Here is a 17,473-nt window from a genome sequence, read left to right on the forward strand (position 1 = left end):
CAGGCTGGAGAGGGAGCCAGGAAGAAAGTGAGGTAGCCTTGCGGGGGCTGGGGCTGGAATCCACCCCCTCCCATTAAGCAGGGTAGGGGGTGTGGATGCAGGGGAGGGGCTCAAAGCCCAGGACGGAGGGAAAGGCTGCTAGGCTTCAGGAGACCAGCCTGCCCGAAGACAGTTATGGACACCCAAGGCAGCAATGGCAAAAGCAGGAATAAACGGTCACCTCCCTTCCCACAGCCCCTTTTTCTCAAGGCTGGACAGGCCTGCTCTGCCTAGAGAATAATTCATTTTGGCCCCAAGCCCTCAGGAGGCAGGAGGAAGGCAGGTGGCAGATCCCCTGGAAGGGGCCAGGCTGGGTGGCCAGAGGGACAATGGCCCAGAGCACAGGGCTCAGACCCCCTACAGCCAAGGTGGGCTCCAGTTGCAGAACAATCATTCCCAAAACAGTCACTGCCATTAGGGCAGCCTGCTGCTGCCACTGCCACTACCCACAGCCACACAAAGCCTTGGGCCAGCCCTGAACTTGGTGTCAGAGGCAGCCTGGGGTCTGGACACAGAGCAGGGACCTAGCTCTCTCTCAAGTGAGGGCTAAGGGCAGCAGGGCACATGTGATCAGGATGGCCCCACCTCCTGGAGAGGTTAAGATTCCTCAGCTGCAAAATGGGGGTGCCAATCTCCCTGAATGCCCCTAAACACTGGGAACACTGTAAGCACCAAACTCAATTCTCATATGGTCACCACTTCAACCTGTGACTAGGAGCCAGTCATTCAGCCTCAGTTTCCCCATCTGGTACCCTAGTCCCCCAAGTCTCAAATTCATAGCGCCTTGTTTCAGCACAGGGATGCATCTGTCTGGAACCCAGGCAAGGACTCTGGGGCACCCCATCTCTACCCCACCCATTGGTGCTCACTCCAGTTCAGCCACAGGGACTCCATGAAACCTTGTCACAGCCCCAAGAGACAGCCGGGCCTCTGTGACTCGCTCCCAGCGGAGGACACCATGGACCCAGAGCAGGGAGGCGAGTGGCTGGTGCAACTCGGTTAGCAGGTGGCAGAGTGAGGATGGGACTCATAGGAGGTCCTGTCCAAGTAGTGGTGCAGGGGCCAGAGCTTTCTGGGCAGCCTCCAACCAGCTCAAGCCTTTTGCACACGGGCTGAAGGAGTCTGGGGTGTAGGACTTGGATCCCTGGACAGCAACCAGTCCCAAAGGAGGTGCTCACATGCACAAAGACAGGATAGAACCCCTTTAGACGGGACCCTTCAGACAGGACCAGGAGGAGAGAATGTCACACTCCAACGTTTGAGTCATGTCTGTACCACATATACTTTTAAGGTGGGGAGACAAAAACTGAACACGGATTTAAAATAAAGGTAAAAGACAAAGTTAGTTTTAAAACACCTTTACTGGCTGGGTGCGGTGGCTTATGCCTGTAATCCCAGCACTCTGGGAGGCTGAGGCAGGTGAATCACCTGAGGTCAGGAGTTCGAGACCAGCCTGGCCAGCACAGCGAAACTCTGTCTCTACTAAAAATACAAAAATTAGCCGGGCATGGTGGTGCATGCCTGTAATCCCAGTGACTTGGGAGGCTGCAGCATGAGAAATGTTTGAACCCAGGAGGTGGAGGTTGCAGTGAGCCGAGATCGCGCCACTGCACTTCAGCCTGGGTGACAGAGCGAGACTCCATTTCAAAAAAAAAAAAGGCTGGGCGCGGTGGCTGACACCTGTAATCCCAGCACTTTGGGAGGCCGAGGCGGGCGGATCATGAGGGCAGGAGATTGAGACCATCCTGGCTAACATGGTGAAACCCCGTCTCCACTAAAAACACACAAAAAAATTAGCCGGGCGTGGTGGCGGGTGCCTGTAGTCCCAGCTACTCAGGAGGCTGAGGCAGGAGAATGGCGTGAACCCCAAGAGGTGGAGTTTGCAATGAGCCAATTGCACCACTGTACTCCAGCCTGGGCGGTAGAGCAAGACTCCGTCTCAAAAAAAAAAAAAAAGCCGAGTGTGGTGGCTCATGCCTGTAATCCCAACACGTTGCACTTTGGGAGGCCGAGGCAGGCGGATCACCTGAAGTCGGGAGTTCAAGACCAGGCTGGCCAACATGGTAAAACCCCATCTCTACAAAAATACAAAAATCAGCCAGGTATGATGGTGGGTGCCTGTAATCCCAGCTACTTGGGAAGCTGAGGCAGAAGAATCGCTTGAACCCAGAGGCAGAGGTTGCAGTGAGCTGAGATCACACCACTGCACTCCAGCCTGGGCAATACGGCAAGACTCCATCACAAAAAAAAAAGAAAGAAAGAAAAAAAAAAAAACACCCTCATAGTCTCTTTCACTGGAGCACAGAGAAGGCAAGAAGTTTGGCCTTCACCTCCTGGCAGAGCTCTAAGGGAAGGCCTCATCCCCCAGACTATCTGGCCAGGTCCCCTTGGCCCAGGCCAGGCCACCATTTTGTGAAGCCACACCACAGAGGTAGTCAGGTCTGAAGCCCGTTGCAAGATGGGGAAAGCAAGGTAGTCGGGATGGGAAAACGTGTTCAAAGTCGCATGCGGCTCCTGGGCACAGCTTTATCCCCTTTTCCTCCCCTCCCTCCTTCAATTGCTGGAGGAAGAGCCCAGGAGCTCAGGCTTCGGTTTTGGCCGCGATGCCATGCAGCCTTTGTCTGCCCCTGCCTGCCCTGTGCCCCGTTCTGATGTGAATATCACCCGAGGCCCTTCCCTCAAAGAGGAGGACCAGGGACATCACGAAGCACACACCCCAAGGACCCCGATCCAGCAGCTCCCCTTCTACTTGTGAGCGTCCCGAGGGCTGGGGCCATCTCCAGACCCCCTTCCTTAGAAAGGCAGTGGGACCAGGACCTTGTCATCACACCCTGTGCAATCCCGGCTCTACATTTTCCCAGCTGTGTGCCCTCGGGCAAGTCGCACCCTCCCTGTTTTCCCTTCTGCAAGGCCCTAGAGGCAACAGCGGGCAGCAGTGCATGGTGACCACAGCCCAGGCCCCTCCCTCTGGCCACGGACTTGTGACTTGCAGCCAAATCAGCTCAGCCGCCTGCCTCCCCTCCAGCCAGCACAGACTCCAACAGGGGCCCAGCTTTGGGAGAGGCTCTTTCAAACACCCCTCAGCCTCTGGCCAGGGCCTGCGGCCCCAAGGGCTCCTCGGGGAGCTATGTGTAGGCAACTTTATTCGGCCCCTGGGCCTGGGCAATTCATGGAGATTCCTGAGCCTCAGGAAGGGGAAGGCGGCCTGGGGTTTTGCCCCCAGGGGGCACAGCGGGAGGGAACCCTGGGGACCTGTACCTGCTACTTGGGGCTGAGCTCAGCCGCTTGGCTCTCTTCTCCAGCCAGTCCTCCAGATGGCCCTCGGGGAGTTCAGGAGCATCTAGTAGCCACTCCCTGGCTCGCCTCTCCTCTGTGGGGACAGGGAGACAAAGGCAAGTGAGGGGTACACTCCTGCCTGCCAGAACCCTACCCTCTCACAAAGCAGAAGCTACCGGTAGGCCCTGAGCAAGCCCTGGGAAGTTGCAGCAACCTTCCAGGAGGATGCACCTGGACTGCTTCTCCAGGCCATCTGTGCACGAGGGCCCAGCACTCGGCCTCGCTCTGTTTTCCCATCAAATAGAGACAACCCCGGCTGCCTCCAAGCTCTTGGGGAGCTGGAAACAGGACGGTGCGTGTAGAGAACCTGGCCCTGGCCAGGCGTGGTGGCTCACGTCTGTAATCCCAGCACTTTGGGATGCCAAGGCGGGCGGATCACCTGAGTCCAGGAGTTTGAGACCAGCCTGGCCAACATGGCAAAACCCTGCCTCTACTAAAAATAAAAAAAAAAAAATTAGCCATGTGTGGTGGTGGGTGCCTGTAATCCCAGCTACTTGGGAGACTGAGGCAGGAGAATCGCTTGAACCTAGGAGGTGGAGGCTGCAGTGAGCTAAGATCGCGCCACTGCACTCCAACCTGGGCGGCAAGAGTGAAACTCCATCTCAAAAAAAAAAAAAAGAGAGAGAGAGCCTGGCCCTAAGGAGGGGTCTGAATCTGAGGTGCAGGGAGGCAGTGAGGGCAGTCGAATGGGGTCACATCTCAGCTCTGTCACCTGCTGGGTCTTTGACCCTGGGCAGGGTAATGAGCCTCAGCTTCCCTGGTTTTTATTCTCATAAGCTGTCCAACAAAACCTGTTGCTCAACGAATTAAAACCAATCAACGAATGGAATTTATACAAGCTGAGTGTGAGCGTTTGATGGGGTCAGAGTCACCAAGTCATCTGGGATGGAGTCTTGGGCCAGAGGAAAGTAATCATACACTTGACTAGCACTCACTCAGAGCCAGGCCCCAGTCTCTGGAGCTCACTCGGGGCCAGGCCTCGGTCTCTGGAGCTCACTCGGGGCCGGGCCCTGGTCTCTGGAGCTCACTTGGGGCCGGGCCCTGGGCTGTACAGGTGTCATCTTGCTTCATCCTTAGAGACATCACATTCGATAGGACACAGCCTCCAAGAGGTTAAGCCACGTACCAAGGTTACAGAGGACGTGGCAGAGCTGGGACTGTCTGAGCTGCCAGCTGGGACTCTGTTCCCAGCCTCCCTGGGCCTCTCCCCATTCCTGTCCCCGCTCGGCATCGTCTCCAGTTCCAGGCCCACTGCCCCGTGCTCGTCCCACCATGGGCCAGCCGTCCTCTGAGAGCCCATAGCCAGGGAAGAGCTGGAGCTGCCGCTGCTGCCAGGACTTGCTGGCCAGTCCCACAAGGCCTTGCTTCCACCCTGGGGAAAAATGCTCCTGGAAACCCTGTGTTGGTCCCGGGGCTGCAGCCACAGCGCCACTGGCTCCCAGGGCAGGGCACGGAGCCTGCAGTGTCTAACTGGTCAGAGGGGAGTGAGGCCCGTAGGGGAATCAGGGCAAAGGCCAAGCTGCCCCAGACCTTCACTGGCTACCCTGAGGCCTCCTGGACAGAGAAGCTTAAGGGGGCAGGCACTGAGAGACCTGGAGTCTGCCCCCAACCTGCTGGGGGGCTCACGCGAGGCCCTTCAGTCTGAATGTTGGCCTTAGTTTCCCCACCTGTTCAGTGAGAGGCTGTGGAAGAAGATTGATAAACACCATCTCAGTCAGAACTTCCTTGTTCTCTAACTAGAGAAGTGAATTTCCCAAAGGCGAGATGTCAGTTTCCATGGAAGCTGAACTTGCCCCTCCCTGGAATCACCAGGCTGTGAGACTCCAGAGGGCAGGGAAGGTGCGTTCCTAAACTCCTTATCCCTAGACTGTCGTAAGGGGTCTGCTTGGTGCCAAGTGGGGACTGGGTATGCTGCCTGATTGAGGAAGGGATGGGGTGTACCCACCAATGACTGCTGGGCTGGCCACAGGGTCCAGGTGGGGCTGAGGTGCACCTTCAGGGCTCCCAGGCAGGAAGCCACACAGGCTCCACTGTAAGGGGACACAGGCCTGCCTTCTCCACTCATGCTGAAGCTGTTCCTAACACCTGGCCCAAACCGGGGGCTCAGGGCTCCGCATCACCCTGGGTGGCCCTTGGTTGCCAATGATGGGGAGATAGGGAGGCATAGGCCAGCTTCCTCGGTCTCAGAGCCCACATGCCCCAGCACCCCACTCCCGCTTAGCCCAGGGCATCCCGAGACGTACCCTCCACCTGGATGCTCAGCTCCTGCAGGTCTCGCTCTGACATGTGGGAAAATCTGCAGTTGGAGCCAAAGTCGCACTGGCCTGCAGCAGGAAGACAGAGTTACTCGCTGCTCGGGAGGGGCTCCCCACAGGGGCTGAGGGGTGCCCAGATGAGGGATCCCAGAATCTTAGGGGCAGGACTTCAGGGCCTAAAGAATAGCAACCCTGATCCGGGACAGAAAATGGAATCTCTCCGGCCCTGCCCATTCAGCAGCCAGAGTGACTTCTCACCCATCATGCCACATGCTCACGACCCTTCTCCAGCTGCCCCCCATGCTGGGGATCACTTCCAACTGAAGCCTGTCATGACTGGGCCTCGCAAGCCTCTGCAGGCTGTCTCTGTCACCAGCCCTCCCAGCCCTGCCTCAATGAACTACATATGGGTTCCTGAAAGGGCAATGCTTCCTTTCTCCACTCCAAGCCGCAGCACGTGCTATGCCCAGCCTAGTATTCTGCCTGCCTACCTGGCTCACGGGAGCAATTGGACTGCTCCTTAGAAAGGCTTCGGTGGCAGCTTTGCCAAAGAGGCACCAAAATCTGGGGTGGCTTCCCCTCTCTCAACCAAGGAGACCAAAATGTATGTCGAGATACTGGGAGGCTGGAGGTGTCTCAAGCCAGGATAACCTACCAGTGACATATTCACATCAAGGCAAAGGCTGTAGGGAAGCCCCTGATCTGCAGGCTTGGTGCCCATCCTAGGGGAGCTTGGACATTCACCCAGTTTCCCTAGTTCAGCTGCAGCACCTCTCCCCAGTGCTAAGTTCCCTTACAAACCATGTGAATCATCATAGTTTTCCTCTTTGCCATGGCTGCCAGGAAGCTCAGAGCCAAACCCTTAGAGAATACATAGGACCTCAAGGGCAAGCATGGAGGAGACTATTCTCTTGGTTTTATCTTATTTTTCCTACTCTTATTTGTATCTGTCTTTGGTTCCTTCACTTACTGAGGTTTTACCTCTTGCTCTGTCTTTTTTTAAAAGAGACAGGGTCCTCACTCTGTTGCCCAGGTGGGAGTGCAGTGGTGCAATCATAGCTCACTGCAGCCTTGAACTCCTGGGCTCAAGTGATCCTCCTGCCTCAACCTCCCTAGTAGCTGGGACTACCAGTGTGTGCTACCATGCCCAGCTAATTAAAAAAATTTTTTTTGGTAGAGATGGGGTCTCGCTATGTTGCCCAGGCTGGTCTCAAACTCCTGGCCTCAAGCATTCCTTCCACCTCGGCCTCCCAAAGTACTGGGATTACAAGAGTGAGGCACCATGCTCGGCCCTTTATCTCTCTGACCTATATGCATCTCTAGTAGCTGAGTACTGAGCAGTCAAATCTACACCTAGCATCCTTGGTTCTGATCCTGAACTTCCTCAGATCATCAACCCTGTTACTCTCTGAAGTTCTGCCTGCTGGGAAGGAGGCCAGGCTCCCAGGCTAACTTAATCAACAAGTCTATTCCACCCATAAGTGTCTCTTGGATTTACTTGTAATCTCCCATGGCTTGCTTGTTCTAGGTGAGCTGATATAATCACATTCTAGATCTGAAGAGCTGAGGACCAGTCTCTAGGAGGTCCTGAGACACACCTGGGAAGGCCCTGACTGGCCAGTCAGCTGGAGCCACTGCTGCAAAGTGGGCTTGGGATGGTGGCCCGGGTCAGGGAAGACACTCTGCAGAGGTCCAAGTGGGCCAGGCTGAACATCGCAGGTCCCCGCAGGGACCTGAGCTGTGCAGAGGACTTTACCTGTCAGTAGAAACTTCCTGCAGGGCCGCTTGTTCTGCTCATCCAGCAAGATGGCAGCTGCATCTGCAAGAGAAGAGAGGAACGGGATTCGGACGGTTCAGGCTCCACCAAAGGAGGCAGGAAGTGGAAGCCACAGGGGCATATGGACCCTTTATCTCGACACAGCTGTGCAGAAAGAAGAGTTTCCTGTTCCACGGAGGAGTGGAAGCAGGAGATGACCACAGGTGGGAGTCCTGGGCAGATGGATCCGAGCTGCAGGTGACCTCAATCCATCCCACCCCACACAGGACGGGCCAAAGACAAGGACCAAGTTTCATGCCAGCAGTTCTCAACTTGGCACGAGGGAGTCACCTGGAGAGTCTGGGGACTTTGGGTTTTTTTGTTTTTTAGAGACAGGGTCTCGCTCTGTCACCCAGGCTGGAGTGCAGTGGTGCAATCATGGCTCACTGCAGCCACTACCTCCTGGGCTCAAGTGATCCTTCTCCAGTCTCAGCCTCCCAAGTAGGTGTGACTACAGCTGTGCACCACCATGCCCAGCTAATATTTTTTATCTTTTTGTAGAGCTGGTGTCTCATTATGTTGCCCAGGCTGGTCTTGAACTCCTGGGCTCACACGATCCTCCCATTTTGGCCTCCAAAAGTGCTAGGAATACAGGTGTGAGCCACTGGGCCCAGCCTGGAGGTATAATACTTTTAAAAAATCCTGGCACTATGGAACTTCTCATTATTATCTTTGCAACTTGCTGTGAATCTATAATTATTTCAAAATAAAATGCTAAAAATTTTTAAGTAAATCCTAGTGCCCAGGAAGCCCACCAGCCAATCCCAGGATCCAGGCACTGCTCCACAGGCAAGACTGCAATCCCTGGCTTCTGTCTCCCCTCCTTCCACCAGCTGTAGGGCACTCAGGGCCAGACCAGCCACCGCCCCGGACAGGACTTCCGACACTCTGTAGCATCGGCAATCACTCTGATCCTAATCTTAACCCTAGTTTCCTCTGATTTTTCCTATTTTTCTTTTCTTTCTTTGAGACAAGGTCTCACTCTGTCACCCAGGCTGGAGTGCAGCGGCATGATCTCAGCTCCCTGCAGCCTCCACCTTCTGCACTCAGGTGATCCTTCCCCCTCAGCCTCCCGAGTAGCTGGGACTACAGGCGTCCGCCACCATGCCCGGCTAATTTTTTAATTTTTTTGTAGAGATGGGGTTTCGCCATGTTACCCAGGCTGGTCTCGAACTCCTGGGCTCAAGCGATCCTCCCCACTTGGCCTCCCAAAGTGCTGGGATTACAGGCGTGAGCCACTGTGCCCAGACTATCTTTACTTTCATCATATAGGTATGGTTTTAAATTTGCTTCTTGATAGGCAAGCTATTAATCAGTCAAAATCTGTAAGGAAGTAGGGTACCTGAGGATGGTACCCTGACTCAGGAACCCTTATATCCACCCCAGCGGAGGGGAGAGGCAAGGCCTGGGCTGGACATTCACCCACCACCTTTTCTAGAGGCCAAGGAAAGACCACAGGCTTCAGAGTCCGAGAAACCTGAGCTCAAATCCTAACAACATATGACCACATGCAAGCTGCATAATCTCCAAGTCTCAGTTTCCCCATATGTCAAATGGGAGGATAGTTCCCACCTGACAGGGCTGCTGTGAAAATGTCATCAGATAATGAATGGAGAGTGCTTTGCAGAGGAGGCCCGTGGTTCCCAACCCTGGTGGTACATGAGAATCACTAGGAAAGTGACCAGGTTTGCCTCTGGGGCCAGCAGTGGCCTTAGCACCATGTTCTCCAGGTATACGGCCAAGACTGGGTGGGTACACAGCAAATGGTAGCAATTCTTCATTTTTTCCTCACAAACCCTCTGAACAGCACAAACATCCCCACTTTGCAGAGGGGAAAACAGAGGTTCAGACAAGGGAAGTGATTTGCCAAGGGCAACTGGTGGCCTGTGGGAGGCGGGGGCGGGCGGGGGGTGTGGTCTGCTGGGATAAGGAGTTGGTTGTCAGAGAACTCATGCGAGGGGGACCAACAGGGTGGGGAGGGTCTATCTGTCAGCGCCGGGCTTGTCAGACTCATTGGACCCAGCTGGTGCTACAGACACCACTGCCTGCCTTTCCCTGAGGTGGGGGGGTACTAGGGGAGGGCATGTGGACATTGCCCTGGACCCCCGAGGCTGGGATGACTGAGGCTGGCGGCGGGACTGAGCCTGAGTCCTATACAAGGGGCTGTGCCGGGTGGCTTGGGGTGGGAGAAGAATTCCAGGCTGCCCACGTCTACTCAGTGGTTCCTGACCCCAGCCACACATCAGAATCACCAGGCAGTTTTTAAAGTACATGGACACCTGGCCCCAGCCCTCTCAGGTTCTCTTTTAATTCATTGGAAGGGAGGGCATCAGAATTGTTTAAAGCTCCTCGGTGACTCTGAAGTGTACTCAGGGTTGAGAACCCCTGGCCCAGGCCCTGCATGAGGAAGCCCGTGCTCTTGCAGTGGGTATTCAAGGCCCCTCATGATCTGATCCTATTGGTCCTTCTTGCTTCATCTCCCAGATGAACAGCTGCCCCTGGTGCCTCATGTTTCTTTGCTCAATCACTTAGACATTCATCTGCCAAACATTCACTGAGCATGTCCTGTGTGCCAGGCACCACGCCAGGCTGAGGATTTAAGTGGAGAACAAGTCGGAGCTGGTCCTTCCTTCTGGTCCAACAGTCACACTAATCCCTGTGGATGTAAGCGGGGTAAACATCTAGCGTGTAGCCAAACGACCTGACCCGTTCTAGGGGTCGGGGAGGACGTCCCTGAGGATTTGCCACCTGACTTGAGTTCTGAGGTGGGGGGGGGCCTGGCTTGGGGCAGGGAGGACAGCAGGAAGGGCATGTCTGCAGAGGGGACAGCTTATGCCCAGCAGATGCAGTGGCCAGGGTGGCTGCAGCTGGAAGGGAGAGGCCGGCAGGTCATGGAGGCCTGGGCAGGACAGGGGCTTTGCCCAGAACACACCATTCTAATTGGGCGCAAGCTCGCTAGGCAGAGGGGCCCTATTTTATCCACCTTTGAATCTTTAGAGCCTGCCTGGGAGCCGCGGACACGCTGAATGAATGAGCCCATGAGATGAAGGCTGGAGGGAATCCTTCTGAGGACCCACAGGCACCGTGCCTACTTAGTAAGCTCTTATGTGCCATGCAGTCATCATGAGGTTACTGAGCCCCTGTCATAGCCCTGGAAGGTGGGGACTGTTGTAGCTGTTTTATACATGACAAAATGAGGGCCACAGTGTTAGTGAGTGACACCTGGGGACTGGTGCCCTGCACCTGACCATGGCGGATGGATCATCAGCCCCTCTGAGGGATAAGGGGACGTGGCCCAGGCCAAGAAGCTGGGAGCAAAGCTGAAGTCGAGTTCATTCACACGGTATATCCGCAAGTCCCTGCGGTTGCTCAGGGTGAGCAGAAGCCCTGGGGCAGCCTCCTGAGGAAGTGGAAAGAGGTCATGTGCCAGCTTGGTCCTCGGTAGCTGGGGACCCAAGGTGAGGGAACCCACTGCCCTGGATTTTATTTCATTTATTTATTTTTTTTGAGACAGGGTCCCGCTCTGTTGCCGAGGCTGGAGTGCAGTGGTGCAATCTCGGCTCACTGCAGGCTCCACCTCTTGGGGTCAAGTGATCCTCCTACCTCAGCCTCCTGAGCAGCTGGAACCACAGGAATGGGCCACCATGCCTGGCTAATTTTTTTATTTTTGTTTTTATTTTTTTGAGATGGAGTCTTGCTCTCTTGCCCAGGCTGGAGTACAGTGGTGTGATCTCAGTTCACTGCAAGCTCCACCTCCCAGGTTCAAGCAATTCTCCTGCGTTAGCCTCCAAAGTAGCTGGGATTACAGGAACCCACCACCACGCCCAGCTAATGTTTGTATTTTTAGTAGAGGCAGGGTTTCACCAGGTTGACCAGGCTGGTCTTGAACTCCTGACCTCAGGTGATCCACCCACCTCAACCTCCCAAAGTGCTGGGATTACAGGCATGAGCCACGGAGTCTGGCCAAATTTTTTTATTTTTAGTAGAGATGGGGTTTCACCATGTTGCCCAGGCTGGTCTTGAACTCCTGGACTCAAGCGATCCTCCCACCTCAGCCTCCCAAAGTGCTGGGATTACAGGTGTGAGGCACCACGCCCTGCCTGCTCTGGATTTTGAAGTCACCACCTGTAACTGGGAATGCCTGGCTTGGCCTGCCCAGCCTCTTACAGAACTGTTCTAAGGACTGAATGTGTTGGGGATGTGAGGACACTGAGAACACAGGAGCCCTGGGGCACTCCTGTCACCTGCTGCTTCATCGTTTCTATAAGTGACACAGGGACCTCTGCCAATCAGCCCTGGATCCCAGCATCCAGCTGTTGACAGCTGAGAATCTGGGACTAGGTGATCTCGGCCCAGCTCCCTCTAGATCACAGCCCACACTGGATTTGCACAGCAGGGAGCCTTAGCGTAACACCAGGGTTAGAGTCTCCTAGGGAGCTAGGAGACCCCACTGCCCATGAATTTTCCTGTGGCCTTGCAACCACAGCCACGCCTGGCCTGCTGAGCAGCCTGGCCACCCCCTCACTTGAACTTCTGAGCCTCAGCTCCCTCAAGTGAAATGCGGAGTCTGGGAAGCCTTTAGAAACACCATGCCTAGTCCCCAAACCTGCCTCTGGGGAGGGGATGGGGTTGGGGAATCAGTGGTTTTAACCTAAAGGTCTCCAGGTGATCCTAACCTGCAGCCGGAGTTGAGAAGCACTGCCCTAGAGAGTTGTCGAGAAAAGCAAATGACGAACTATGAAAAGCACCGGCATGTAGCAGGCATGCGATCCATGCTCATTCCTTGTTTGTGAACTCTCAGTTTCAGGCCTCTTTTTTTTGAGTCGGGGTCTCACAATGCTGCCCAGGCTGCTCTTGAACTTCTGGGCTCAAACAATCTTCCCACCTCAGTGTCCCAAAGTGCTAGGATTACAGGGGAAAGCCACCACACCTAGCCCCAACCAGGGAACTCTCTCTCCACCTCTCCTCCCTTCTTGGCTGCTGGATTTGGTTCCTTCTTCAGAGGCCCTGTCCCAGAATCCTGCTCACCAACCTACAGGGCATCAGCCCCACTCTGGCTCATTCCAGGAGCTCCTGGCCCACCCTCGCCCCACCGTCAAGTGCCCATATCTCTCAACCTGGCTCCTACCAGTCACCCTCTGGAACCTCCCTGGCTGTTCCTCAGTGTGAATGTCCAGTGACAGCCGTGCAACAGCACAACTCCCCTCTCTGGGCACCTCCCGGGAAAGAGGCCCTGTGCTAGGCACTTCCGACCTTAGCTCATTCACCCCAATTGTTCTTGCTCTGAGAGGCCTTTCCCAGAAGAGCCTGCCTTCCTTCTGCAACTGGGTTATTCACCCGTGCCTGCAGCCATTCAACTGCCACTGACCGCACCCAACTGCTCCCCACGAAGCAGTCTGCGCTGTCAAGGCAGGTCTGGCCACGGCAGCTAAAGCCCTTCAAAGGCTGCTCTCTGCCCTTGGAACAGGGACCCCCCCACCTCTGCCCCCTGCTTATGATGGCCTCCACAGGCTTGGAAGATCCCTGCCCCAGAGCCAGCTTGAGCCCTACCATTCTCCCCTGGCCTGCTCCGCCCAGCCACACCCTCTCCCTCCTGCTCCGAGAGCCCTGGTGCTGGACTCAGGGCTGCCTGCTTCTCTTCACACCCTCCACCCAGAACTGCATGGCTAGCTTTCCCCTATTTTAGCTGTTGGCTCAAACATCACCTCCTTCTAGGGCCTTCCTCCTGTCCACAGAGCCTTCAGTCAGCGTTGTTGGGGAAAGAGCTCACCTACCAGCCTGCTCCTCTGAGGGCCCAGTGGCTCAGGCCTCCCTCTCTTTTGATCCTCAAAGAGCCCAGACCTAGACTGTCACTGACCCACAGGAGTCTTTGATGATAAGAAAGATCAGAGAGCAGGGCTCCAGGAGCCTGGCCCCCAGCCAGCGGCACCCACCTCGGAACATGTCGTACCAGACCTTCTTGGCCTTGAGGTGCTGCAGCCCGTTCAGGTGCTTCTTGCGGTTGTGGAGGTTGTCCTGGAAGGAGCGGTCGCAGTAGTCACAGAAGTATCGCTTCCCCATGGCCACTCAGAGCAGGTGCTTTGCTGCCTGGGAAGCCACAAAGAGCTCAGATTAGACCATTGGAGAAAACACATCCCTCACCAGCCCACTGAATCCTTCCTGAGGGCCAGGCCTGAGCCCAGGCTTTACTGATATGCACCCCGCCTCATTAGGAGTGTCAAGCTGATGAGTATGGCCTAAGAGGCCTCTTTCCAGAGGGATCTGTTAACCATTCTGATGCCTAGCCTGCAACTTAGGCCAGTTAAAGTAGAACCTCAGTGGGTGAGGCCTGGGCACTGTTTTTTCTTGAGAGGGTGTTGCTCTGTCACCCAGGCTGGAGTGCAGTGTTGCAAACACAGCTCACTGCAGCCCCCACCTCCTGGGTTCAAGCAATCTTCCTGTCTCAGCCTCTCAAAGTGCTGGGATTACAGGCATGAGCCACTGTGCCTGGCTGCTGTTTGGTAGTTTTTAAAGTCTATCAGGTGATTCTAACATGTAAGTAGGCTGAACTGCCACCTTATACCCTGTGGCTGGCCTCCCTTGTCTCCTACCACATAGGGTTTTATTTTTTTGAGACAGAGTCTCGCTCTGTCACCCAGGGTGGAGTGCAGTGGTGTGATCACGGCTTACTGTAGCTTTAACCTTCTGGGCTCAAGTGATCCTCCCGCCTCAGTCTCCCAAGTAGCTGAGACTACAGGTGCATGTCATCATGCCTAACTTAAAAAAACAATTTTTTTGTAGAGATGGGGTCTCGCTATGTTGCAGAGGCTGGTCTGCTGGGCTCAAGTGTCCTCCCGCCTTGGCCCCCCAAAGTGCTGGGATTACAGGTATGAGCCACTGCCCCATCCCCTACCATACCTCTGACCTCCACATTTGCATCATATAGGCCACACCGGCCTCCCCTTTGCTCCTCACACATGCCAGGTACATGGCCACCTCCCGGCCTTTGCACCCAAGGCTCCCCAGGGAGGGGTATGCCCTCCTGCAAACTCCCGCCTCACTTCCCCTCCTGACCCCTTCCATCTTTGCTCCAATGCTACTTTATTCAAGATGGCAGAATCTTCCACTTAGCTTCCTCCACTCCCTGCTTTATTTTCCCTCATAGCATGTATCACCCTTTGATATGGTGAGGCTTTGTATCCCCAACCAAATCTCATCTCGAATTGTAATCCCCATAATCCCCAGGTGTCCAGGGAGAGACCAGGTGGGGGTAACTGACATGGGGGTGGTTTCCCCCATGCTGTTCTCATGATAGTGAAGAGTTCTCACAGGATCTGATGGTTTTATAAGGGGCTCTTCGTGCTTTGCTCGCACTTCTCTCTCCTGCTGCCTTGTGAAGAAGGTGCCTGCCTCCCCTTTCCCTTCTGCCATGATTGTAAGTTTCCTGAGGCCTTCCCAGCCATGCAGAACTGTGAGTCACTTAAACCTCTTTCCTTTGTAAATTACCCAGTCTTGGGTATTTCCTTATAGCAATGTGAGAACGGACTAATACACTCTTCGTGCAATAAGTTACTTGTTATGTTTACTGTCTTTCTCCCACAATGAGAATATAAACCCATGAGGGCAGGTTTGTGTTTTGTTTACTGCTGGAGCCCCAGCACCTAAAATAGTGCACAGTACAGAGTAGGCATTGAAGTACTTGTTAAATGAATCAATTCTCATTTTCCCTTTGGGACAACTGAGGTTCAGAGAGGGAGCGTGATTTGCCCAAGGTCACACAGCTGATAAGCAGAAGGCAAACCCAGTCCCCTAACGTTACATTGCCAGGTGTCCTCTCTTCCACAGCCAGTTCAAGGCTTAGAGAAGCCAGAGGGCGCAGGCAGTGAATGCTGACAGCTTCCCAAGGAGATCACTAAATTATCAGGTGGCAGGTCCGAATCCAGTCACAGAGGGAAATGAAAACATTTTGGGGTCTTAAGACCCCTCAGCCATGGTGACCACAGCCACCACTCCTGACCCAGGAGATCTGCAGCCCAAGGTGGGTGGCAATTCAATGACTCTCATGGCCAGCCCTTGGGTCCATGAGTATGGTGCTGCAAAACAGGAGGACAGACAGGTCCACTTTGGGCCACCGAGGGGGATCTGCCAAGGCTGAGCCCAGACCAACTGCTCACCCTGTGGTCAGACCCCTCACTTCACAGAACAGGTTCCTGAGGCCCAGATGAGGAAGAGAAATGATTTCCCCCAGGTCACAAGGTAGCTATCCGGGCTAGCAGCCAAAGCCCTGGACTCCCAGGACCTGATCACCACAGTGGACCAATGGGGGAACACGGCTCAGGAGGAGGAGACTGGGGAGAGACACAGAGACAGTCCCAACAGCCAAGCAGGTTGATGGAGAAAGCCATTCTTGCAGCAGACAGGGACAGCAGCCATTAAGTCAGGGGCTGTAATGGGATCAGGAACAGACAGTCATTCAAAATGAAAACATATAAAACCTCTCTTCTCCCATTACTGCAGAGGGACCGTGTCCCAGACACGCACACTTGATATATTAAATTTGGCAGCTCTAATACACCCCATCTTGCCAATAAACTTATAGGAATTGGATTGAAATTGTAAGAGATGAACGTTTAACGGCCGAGTGCTAAACCAAGCCATTCAGAAAGCTTGAAGCTCCCAGAAGCTGCTGGCGCTGGAGAGTAATGGGGAAGGGAGGGGACAGGGAGGGTGGTTCTCTGGGAGACTGGAACAGAACGGTGGCTCTGCGGCCTACTTAGATAGACAAAACCACACAGGCATTGAAAAGCTGCCTGTGTGACCTTGGGCAAGTCACTTCCCGTCTCTAGGCCTCTATGTTCACTGTGGGAATATGAGGCAATGGCTGCTTGATCAGGAAGTGGTACAGAGAAGTTTCCTAATGCAGATGAAAATGATGCTGATAATACCTGGCATTAAGCAAGTGCTCAATAAATATTACCTATTATTAGGGCTAGTGGTTCATTGAATACCTACTACGTGCTGGCACTAAGCTGAAAGCTCTATATGCATCATCTCATTTAATCCCCAGGATAACCTGTGGGGGAGGGCCTGTTATGCCTTTTTAGATGGGGGCACTCAGGTTCCAGAAATGAAGTGACTTAGCCAAGGTCACACTGCTAGGAAGGAGCCCCGCTGGGCTTGGAATCCAGGTAGCAGGCCTCTAGGGTCCCCACTCCTGATCACATAATGAAAGTCTCCTCCTTAATCCCAGCATTTTGGGAGGCCGAGATGGGTCGATTGCTTGAGTCCAGGAGTTCAAGACCAGCCTGGGCAATAGAGTGAAACCCCATCTGTACAAAAAATGCAAAAATCAGCTGAGCGTGGTGGCACATGCCTGTATTCCCAGCTACTCAGGAAGTGAGGCGGGAGGCTGGCTTGAGCCCAGGAGGCAGAGGCTGCAGTGAACTGAGACTGAGTCATTGTACTCCAGCCTGGACAACAGAGCAAGACCCCCATCCAAAAAAAAAAAGTCTCCTTCCAACAAATCATACTAATGACAATTTTCCTTTATTAATCACTAGCTACACCCTAGGACCATGCTAGCCCCTTCAAGCCCCAAGAGGTGTGGATTATAATCTCATTCATGAATGAGGCAACTGAGGCCCAGACAGGTGCCATGAGGGGCCCCAGCTCACACACATAGGAAGGGCAGAGCAGGCCTCAGGGTACCTGGGGCTCAGGTCTGCCAGGAAAGCCTGTCTTCATGCTGCCGTGCTAGCTGTCCCAAACACCAGCCCACCAGGAAACTGGACCACACGCTCCTCGGCCTGCCTCCCCAGCCACACTCTGACCCAAATGGTAAGTCCCTTTGGTGGGCTGTATGTGTGTGTATATGTGTGGGTGTTCACATTTTCCCCCCTCTCTCTCACCCCCTCCACTCCATGGGGGGCAAGCCAGCTAATGGTTCCCTTCACTTCATCACCTTGTCAGCCTCAGCTCAGGGCCATGGCTGCCCACCCATGCCCTCCTCTGCCCACCCATCATCTAGCACATGAGAAGTGTTCGGCCA

The 17,473-nt window shown here is 54.5% G+C and overlaps 1 protein-coding gene across 3 annotated transcripts in view; it reads right to left on the bottom strand.

Moving 5' to 3' along the window:
- The window catches only part of ZMAT5 (zinc finger matrin-type 5), a 36,144-nt gene that overhangs the window by 4,064 nt on the left and 14,607 nt on the right, over positions 1-17,473 (bottom strand). For all 3 annotated transcript variants that reach the window (XM_003812001.5, XM_003812000.7, XM_063603044.1), the window contains exons 2-5: positions 13,380-13,533; positions 7,387-7,449; positions 5,619-5,699; positions 3,298-3,409 (exon numbers count right to left, since the gene is read on the bottom strand). In XM_003812001.5, coding sequence (XP_003812049.1) covers positions 3,298-3,409; positions 5,619-5,699; positions 7,387-7,449; positions 13,380-13,506 — 383 coding nt within the window. In that variant the 5' untranslated portion in view covers positions 13,507-13,533. The remainder of the gene's footprint in view (positions 1-3,297; positions 3,410-5,618; positions 5,700-7,386; positions 7,450-13,379; positions 13,534-17,473) is intronic.

This window comes from Pan paniscus, chromosome 23 (genome assembly GCF_029289425.2).
Source record: "Pan paniscus chromosome 23, NHGRI_mPanPan1-v2.0_pri, whole genome shotgun sequence".
Taxonomy (NCBI): domain Eukaryota; kingdom Metazoa; phylum Chordata; class Mammalia; order Primates; family Hominidae; genus Pan; species Pan paniscus.